The 9,083-nt window shown below is 46.4% G+C and overlaps 1 protein-coding gene across 1 annotated transcript in view; it reads left to right on the top strand.

The window, feature by feature from the left end:
• CACNA1D (calcium voltage-gated channel subunit alpha1 D) overlaps positions 1 to 9,083 on the top strand; it is a 322,101-nt gene that overhangs the window by 230,663 nt on the left and 82,355 nt on the right. The window contains 5 exon segments of the mRNA XM_034658480.1: positions 1,973 to 2,093; positions 5,634 to 5,748; positions 6,398 to 6,467; positions 7,297 to 7,363; positions 8,076 to 8,223. Of these exon segments, the coding sequence (XP_034514371.1) occupies positions 1,973 to 2,093; positions 5,634 to 5,748; positions 6,398 to 6,467; positions 7,297 to 7,363; positions 8,076 to 8,223 (521 nt within the window).

Here is a 9,083-nt window from a genome sequence, read left to right on the forward strand (position 1 = left end):
CGGGAGGTGGGAAGTCCTGGTGGGAGAGACCGCAGACATCAAGGCCCCCTGTTGGCTCTTTCAGTGCTCGGCTCTGTGACCTGGGAAAGTCACTATCCTTTGTGGGGGAAAAAAAACCCAAAAAACAAAAAAACCCAAGAGACTAAAGGGAATGATTTGTAAGATTCATTTCCACTTTGTCATTTTGAGGTGAATGGAATTCCTGTCGCTGCTATAGGCCATACATTTTTGAAATATACTTTAATTTTTTGGACGATACTTAATTTTTAGCCACGGATTACTCTTTTTTTCTGTTTTCTTTGAGAGAAACCTGTATGGTGATGGTGGGTTTTGGTAGTCCCTGTGTCTGGCACAAAATTCAAATATTTACAAAAGAATATAAAGTAACAAATGAGTCTCCTTCCCACCCAGCCACCAATTTCTCCTTTTGGGAGCAACCACCATTGAATAGTTCTGTGTATTCTTCGAGATGTATTTGCTCGTAGATGTAAATCAGTGAACCTACCAACCAATCTTCCTCCCAATGACTGACTATCCTATGACAGAGATGGTAGCTCATTTTAGGCGCCATTTTCCAGCTTCTCGCCATTTCAAGTGTCCTTAAGAATCTCTCTTATTGGTCCATAAGAGTTTGCCCCCTACTTTTCAGTTCTGCACAGATTCTGTGGTGTGAGTGTCCCTTAATTCACAGAACCAGTTCCTAGCCGATGAATATTTCATTGTGTCCGGCCTCGGCTCAGTGGGTGACCTTGAACACGCACCATGGACACGTGTGTGAGCGTAGATGTGTAGGGTGAATCTCCCAGAAGTGGATTTGCTGTTTTGAAGGGTTTGTGTCCATTTTCGACACTGATACTCTTGCCTGGCACGCTCTTCAAACTAGTGGCAATCCATCCTCCAGGGATGGGGTGTGGACGCTGTCCGACAACTCACCGCTTTTTACCACAGTGGGTGTTCAAACTGTTTGGTAGTTGTCTGACAGGTGAAAATGGTGTCTTGTAGTTTTAATGCCTCTTTCTTTTATCAGGAGTGAACCTGAATGTCTTCTCATGTGACTAAGAGCCACTAAGTTCCTTTCCTGGGAATTGCTTAATCTTTCGAAATCATTCGCCCATACTTCTGTTGGGGTGTGAGCCATGACAGTTTTAAAGTGTCTGGTGCAGAGAGACAATACAGAAGCACATATACTCCCTCTCTCTGGAAGATAGTGTGGTTTATTTTTATTTATTCTCGTTATTTTTTAGATCGTATGTTTTTACAATGCTGTTAGTTTCATCTGATCCCTACCTCATGATAGATCGAGTTATCAGATATCATCAGTAGAGAAGATTCCATGTGAAATTTCAGGCAGTTATTAGTATCTACTCATGGGGTAGTTTGTAAATTCACATGAGATATTTGGAATTCCCTGCCTCTACAAAGTCATGGGCCTAATTCTCCATTTCCAGTATAGGTTAACCATGCGGAATAGTAGGCAGCCGTTGAAAGGATCGAAGGCATTTACTGACACAGAGGGTCTCCAGAATATGTTGAGTGGGGAAAAAAAAAACAAAAGCAAGTGCAGAAAATTCATGTAGTATGATGCCCTTTATGTCTAATAAGTCTGAGAAGACACCAACTACCTCTCTCCTCTGGGCGGGTATCTATGTGCTTACGTGCACGGAGGTTCTGGAGAAAGACGCACCGACAGCACGCTCTTGGGGGGGGGTTGCAGAACCGGGGTGTCATCAGAGACTAGGTAAGTCTTATATGTAGTGTTGCTCTATTTCCACGTGAAGAATTAACTCCTGCGTTCATGTAATGGAAACAGCGTTTTGAAAACTCTACGGGGTAACTGATGGATTTGTGGAGCACAAACGGGACAGTGGAAGGCAGCCCAAGCCAGATTTGGGCGGCCCCCGGGGGGCTCTGGCGGGCCGTCGGGGGCTGCAGTCCGGCTGCGTGCGGGCTGACGGCGGTTTTGGCCTCTCAGATCCTGACGGGGGAAGACTGGAACGCCGTGATGTACGACGGCATCATGGCCTACGGCGGCCCGTCCTCTTCGGGGGTGATCGTCTGCGTCTACTTCATCATCCTCTTCATTTGTGGTAACTGTATCCTTCAAGCTGACCAGGGGCTTTGTCGTCGCCACCTCGTTTGGTTTCTCCCTGTCTGAACTTCCCTGCGGTGGTGGGGGTGGGGGTGGCAGGCGGTGGTGGCGGCCATTGAGGTGGAGAGGTGAATGCCCTTACCTTGTTAGCCCAATATCTGCTCTCCTTCACTGTCGCTGGGACGCCATAGCGGGGCCAGAGTTCCAGTAGGCTTTGAGGAATGTGCAAGCTGGGGGAGGGAGCATGGGACAATGTGTGGGCTGGACCCGTTGTCACCCAGCTCAGCATCACAGCTCCTGTACAGGTCCCAAGGGAAGGCTTAGGGCAGAGCCAAGTTATTTTCCGTGACATGATGCTTGGGTGGTTAGGGGTACATCTGTGTCTCTTGAGACCCTTCCTAACCTGTGGGGACCCATCGTTAGTGGCTTGACGTAAGCTCCCCGGACCTGGTTTGGCTTTGCTGATCTGTATATCTTTGGGGATCAAGTATCCATTGGCTAACTGCTGTGTTAGGCTGTGAGCTGACTCCTTTTATTCCTTTTCCTTGGCAAGAGGTACTCCCTAATTCTAGACTTATGGAACTTGGGATCTCTCTTTCCCTCGATCAGACCCTTTATGACCCTGTAATTTTCGGTTGTGTCTTCTCTCTTTCTCTCTCTCTGACCTCCCTGACTGGTACAGACCTGGTATATGGAACCCTCGGTGAGGGTTTGGTAAAAAGAGCAGTTGTACTAACATGTGAATATGACCCCTTGGTCTTCACTTTTTTATTTTAAAGAATCCTACCTGCTTCTTCTCCTGAGAAGCCCCAGATTCCTTCAGCTGTTTTTCCCCTTAATGTTCTCTAGTTCATTAGTGAATCGTCTTCTGTGCAGAAGCCCCCATGCAAACTTCTAAGGACAATACATAGAAACCCCACTAGTCCCACAGGCAGCTCAAACACCCCTCCTACCCAGCGGTGAGCTCTCCTACCCAATTTTATCCTTATAGCGCCTACTGCACGTGGGGGGCCAGCTCCTACTGGATTTGTGATGGGTGCTTCTCCATCCCCCCAGCTCAACAGTAAACTGCTTGAGTCGGGAATCTTTTCTTTGTATTCACATCTCTCATGGCTTCTGGTGGAGGGTCTTGCACATAGACGGCCCTTGGTAAATGCTTGTTAAAGGAGTGATCAGTGTTTTCTATTATACTCTCCTCCACGAACCCTTCAGGCCAGAGCAATATACCAGCTTTAGGTCTGTGGAGAAGTATTCTCTGGCCACACTCATTCTGGTTACATGTTGTGTGTTTTGTTTTGGTTTTTGTAATATGTGTATCACTCCCAGAAATGCATAAGTAGTTTATGTTCTGTCTCCCCCAACTAGAATACATGCTACGTGAGAGTAAAGACTCTGGTCCATCATGTCCCTAGCACCCTGCACAGTCCCCAGCATGTTGGAAGTGCTTGGATCTTTTTGAATGAATTCCAGAGCACACCACTATTTAGGGGGGTCTGAGTAATGCCTCTAAATACAGATGATGGGTGTTCTGTCTTGGAAATCATCTGTTAGAAACTTGCAAGATTTTCCTATGGTTTATTACTTTGGATGTGCTTTCCACTACCCAAAAGAGTTTGGTGTCATTGCAAGACTAAGGATACATTATTTCTTCATTGAGATCATTGGTAGGAATTCTCAAATACAGTGAGTCCTGCACTAATCCCTACCTGAGCCACCGTTATCCCACATGTATCAGAGGAGAGCTCACGTTACCACACCATCACCCAGCCCAAGACATATTGCTTCCTTGGGCTCATTACAGCTCTGCTTAGAACATAGTCTAACATATCAAAGGCTTTTTGGAAGTTTTCATACAACTCTTTCATGTTTCTATCATCTTTAAAGACTTGAATAGAATAGTCAAGCATGATATCCCCTGGAAGCTATCTCATCGTCAGCCCCTTATTAGGTTACGTTTGTGTTACCCAGCTGAGATTTCAGATTGCACAGGGCCTGGGGGACAGTGGTGTGCCTCTCTTGTCTCAGGGTTCCTGGGCTCCCACAGTCTTACATGCAGATGACCATGCATCAGCCAGGGAGAAACATCATCAGAGAAGGAGCCATCTTGACTTACTTCCCTCTGATCCCTGTGCTTCTCAAAAAATGTATTTAACTGCTGGTGAATAAGAAACAGGCATCTTCCAGGAGATCTGGGAACCTTGATCAGAATTTTTTTTTTTCCTAGCCAAGGAAACCACACATACAACATTATAGTAAGAGCCAAAAACGTGATGCTTGTGCAATCACCTCACTTTTTAGGATTTGAAAAAATAAAATTCAACCACAGTAGTCAAAGATATAGCTATGGCGGGGCTATTCAGAAGAACAGTTGGGCACCATCTGGCAATACATCAGTGTTTGTGCAGTGAATGAATGAATGAGTATCCGCAGACTCTAAAGACCATTTCAGATGAGAAAGACTCAGACTGCCTTGTGCAATCATCATCTTGAGTAATGTGTAACCTTTAAAAGGGTCACTTTGGGAAAGCATGCCCTGGATATATATGTTATGGGTATATGTGTGTTTTAAAAGAAAGAAAGCAATGCACAAAACAAAATGCAAAGTGCATAACAACACCATGTCCCTGTAATAGACTGTTTCATGCAGCGTGTATGATAGCTAGAGATACCTCGGTGTACAGGGACTCACGTGTTTGTGCAAGCACACACGTAAGCATGCTATGAAAGGAAATGTTGAAGTTTGTAGGTTTTCGTGGGTTTTAGTGGATCTTAATTTTGCTTCTTTCCTGACTGTCCTCTCCAGGTTTCTAAGGTTTTTGTTTTTGNAAAGAAAGCAATGCACAAAACAAAATGCAAAGTGCATAACAACACCATGTCCCTGTAATAGACTGTTTCATGCAGCGTGTATGATAGCTAGAGATACCTCGGTGTACAGGGACTCACGTGTTTGTGCAAGCACACACGTAAGCATGCTATGAAAGGAAATGTTGAAGTTTGTAGGTTTTCATGGGTTTTAGTGGATCTTAATTTTGCTTCTTTCCTGACTGTCCTCTCCAGGTTTCTAAGGTTTTTGTTTTTGTTTGATTGCTTTTGTTTTTAAGCAGTCGCTGGTCTTACCAAGTGNTTTTTAAGCAGTCTCTGGTCTTACCAAGTGAATACAGCACTAGGGGACAGTCACCTGTTACTAGCCTTCCAGAGCACAGAGGGGTGTGACATTGCCATTGTCAACCACATGTAGTTACATTTAGAAATTGTGTTGTTTCCTTAAAATGCTCAAACTAGATATCCTGCTTAATGTCTTCTTGGCCATCGCTGTAGACAATCTGGCTGATGCTGAAAGTTTGAATACTGCCCAGAAGGAGGAAGCCGAAGAGAAGGAGAGGAAAAAGANAAGCAGTCGCTGGTCTTACCAAGTGAATACAGCACTAGGGGACAGTCACCTGTTACCAGCCTTCCAGAGCACAGAGGGGTGTGACATTGCCATTGTCAACCACAAGTAGTTACATTTAGAAATTGTGTTGTTTCCTTAAAATGTTCAAACTAGATATCCTGCTTAATGTCTTCTTGGCCATCGCTGTAGACAATCTGGCTGATGCTGAAAGTTTGAATACTGCCCAGAAGGAGGAAGCCGAAGAGAAGGAGAGGAAAAAGATTGCCAGGTAACCCTCTTTTCACCCGAGGATGGAATTTGGGCCAGAACCCAGGCCCTGGGCTCTCCTTCCCTCGCAGCCGAGAGTAGGAGTCACATGGTCCCATGCTTAAAGAATCCCTGTGGTTAATTCTGGCGTCATAAAATAAGCGATGTGTTCGATGCTGATGAGCTTCTGCATGGGAATTGTAATAAGATGATCCATGTAATGAACCCAGCGCGCCAAGGTGAACTGGAAGCTCCGACTGTGGGTTGTGCTATGTTCTCGCGGTTAGAGTTGTTTCTAGTTAAATTCTGTCCTTCATCNTTGGGCCAGAACCCAGGCCCTGGGCTCTCCTTCCCTCGCAGCCGAGAGTAGGAGTCACATGGTCCCATGCTTAAAGAATCCCTGTGGTTAATTCTGGCGTCATAAAATAAGCGATGTGTTCGATGCTGATGAGCTTCTGCATGGGAATTGTAATAAGATGATCCGTGTAATGAACCCAGCGCGCCAAGGTGAACCGGAAGCTCCGACTGTGGGTTGTGCTATGTTCTCGCGGTTAGAGTTGTTTCTAGTTAAATTCTGTCCTTCATCAGGCCACTGCTGGTTCCGAATCAGGATTAGCATTCTTATACATAGCAATATGGCTATTTGGTTTCTCGTGTTCTTTTCTCTGTAGAAAAGAGAGCCTGGAGAATAAAAAGAACACAAAACCAGAAGTCAACCAGATAGCCAACAGCGACAATAAGGTATATGTCCGCAAACACTTCTCCCCTTTTTGTTTCAAAATGAGTCTGTTGATACTGTCATAAATGTACCATTTACAGCATGAAAAGTATCCTGTGTGATATTTTGGTGTGAGAATGTGGCACACCATTATAAACGCTGGCTTCCCAGGGGACTTCTGGGTGAATTTAGGCTGCTAGATAACCAGCATGATAAGTTTTTGACTTGGGCGGACCGCTTATTTTTTCTTTATTGGAATTGTGTCCTCAGAGCTGACCTGTTAGTATCTTCTCAGTGGGGGTTAAAATGGAGGATTGTTAATAGATGTGTCCCTCCAGAAGGAATCTTGGAATCAGGCATCTAGGTGCTCAGGGCTATGCTGTCAAACTTCATCCCACTCGTAAGACGTCTGGATTTTTCATTTGTTTGTTCCTTAAGTCAGTAAATATTTACTGAGTGGTTACTGTGTGTCAGATGCTGGAGCTCAGCGATGAAGACCAGCGAGGTCCCAGCGTGCCTGGAGCTCGCATCCTAGCAGGGAGACAGCAACGTGCCCTGCACTTACCATAGTGTGTGGGACAGTGTTGGGTAGTGGGGGGCGTGGATGGTGCTGGCTAACCATCGCTGGGTAGAGATTATGCCCGTTTTCTCCTCATCTGCCCTCAGAGCTATGTCTGAAGCAGAATCATCACTGGGGACCCCGTCCTTATGCACGCACGTGCTCACACGCTCTGTGCATTTGGAGAGAGCTGCTCTCTGTGCTGAATGGCAGGGCTGAGTCTTCACTGGGCTCCTCCACAGTGCGCTGAAGTCGGGGTCTCCCCTCCTCCCGAGCCCTCTCTGTCATCCTAGGTTACAATTGATGACTATCGAGAAGAGGATGAAGACAAGGACCCCTACCCTCCTTGTGATGTGCCAGGTATGGTGGCAGAGGCCAGTGACAGGCTCTCAGTTCATGGGGGGTGTGGCTTTGCTACCATGCAGTGATCAAGGGCTCAGTCTGTGGCCGGCCAGCCCAGCTGGGGTGATGGTGGGTAGTGCGGAGCAATTAGCCCTGCTTTTTTTCTTGGTCACCCAGGTAGCTTACATAACCCAAATGCCAGGTGGTGGGGAGAGAAAGTGTTGAGTGGATCCAGGCAAGCCCCCCTTCTGCTGGGAAATCTCTCTAGGAGGCAACCAGCCAGTTCTCCTGTTATTACTGCTCACCTGACCCTTTCACATTTGCTGGTGCTTTTATTGGCTAATGTAGCAGGGACTGTGGAGGAGGGAGCAGGGGTGGGGGGTGATCCTGTGTGGCTTGAAGTCTCACACAGTTTTTCAGGCTGAAGCTGAGCAAAGCTACTGGGGAAATAGCTGGGAGCTGGGGGTATATCCGTGAGAATCCCACCACTGAATACCTTCTATCCATGCTCAGATCTGGAACTGCTGGGAATCTCCTTCCCAGAATCACACACACTCACAGACGGGCACACTTCTCGGCCCCCCACACACTCAGTCCATATTTGGAAGGGTTTTAATTAATGTAAGCTGATAGATGTGAAACTTTACTCTCCATGTGAAATTGCAAACAATAATCCAAACTCGAATGCAATTGTTACTTCATGCTTATAAAAAAGGTGTCTCATTTAAAGTAGGGGAAGAGGAAGAGGAGGAGGAAGAGGACGAACCTGAGGTTCCTGCTGGCCCCCGTCCTCGCAGAATCTCAGAGTTGAACATGAAGGAGAAAATCGCCCCCATTCCTGAAGGGAGTGCGTTCTTCATTCTGAGCAAGACCAACCCGTAAATACCCAGTTTCTAATTCCATTGCTGCTGTGTCTCACCTGTCACCCTACGGATTGCTTGAGGGGTGCTGGAGAAGGGGTAAAGGAGGGTGGTTCCCATCCCCTGTCTGTGCCTCTGCCTTGGAGTCCCTGGGTCCTCTCTGACTCCTCTCTTGCTCCAGCCTTGCCTTTGCCCTTTGTCTCTTCCTGGCTGTCCTGTTCCTGGGTGGAGGTGCTGTTAGGAGGATGACCAGCCCCTGGGACGAGTGCCATTCCAGAATCTCCTCCCCCTTAGCCCCTATACTGCTCAGAGCCCACGGCTCGGGAGTCCACGGGTTGTCACCTGTGAAGTGTTTTCTATCCAGAGGACCCCTTCTTCATGAGCGGGTCTTTCTGTTGAGATGCTTTGGGGATGAGAATTCTGTGGCCAAGTTGCACACAACATCTTTATCCTGAGATGCAGTTTAGTTAATCACTATACCCTATTGAGTTTTATGGCAAGAAAGTGATACGGCTCAATGATATTTTATAGGTGGTAGCTTTTCAATTCAGCTCTGTGATATTCTGCTTAAAATAGCCTTTCTCATGTTAAAATGATAAGGTTCTCACCAGAAGCACGGTGCTTACAAGTACTGCAAGAGGATGACATTTATTTACTAGCTGGTTTCTGGGTCTTACCTCATCTGAGACAGATGGCATACCAGGGGGAATGAGTGGCTCCTGCAAAGGTTTCTAGAATTATAGAAGCAGTTCTTGGCTGTCAGAGAAGAACTCTATGGAATTCACAGGCCCCAGGGAGACACAGGTGGGAAGCAAGTCTGCTGTCCTTAGTAACTTGAGGATTTGTGATGGTTGTTTTTATAACTCATCACTGTTGAG

Source organism: Ailuropoda melanoleuca, chromosome 4 (assembly GCF_002007445.2).
Source record: "Ailuropoda melanoleuca isolate Jingjing chromosome 4, ASM200744v2, whole genome shotgun sequence".
Taxonomy (NCBI): domain Eukaryota; kingdom Metazoa; phylum Chordata; class Mammalia; order Carnivora; family Ursidae; genus Ailuropoda; species Ailuropoda melanoleuca.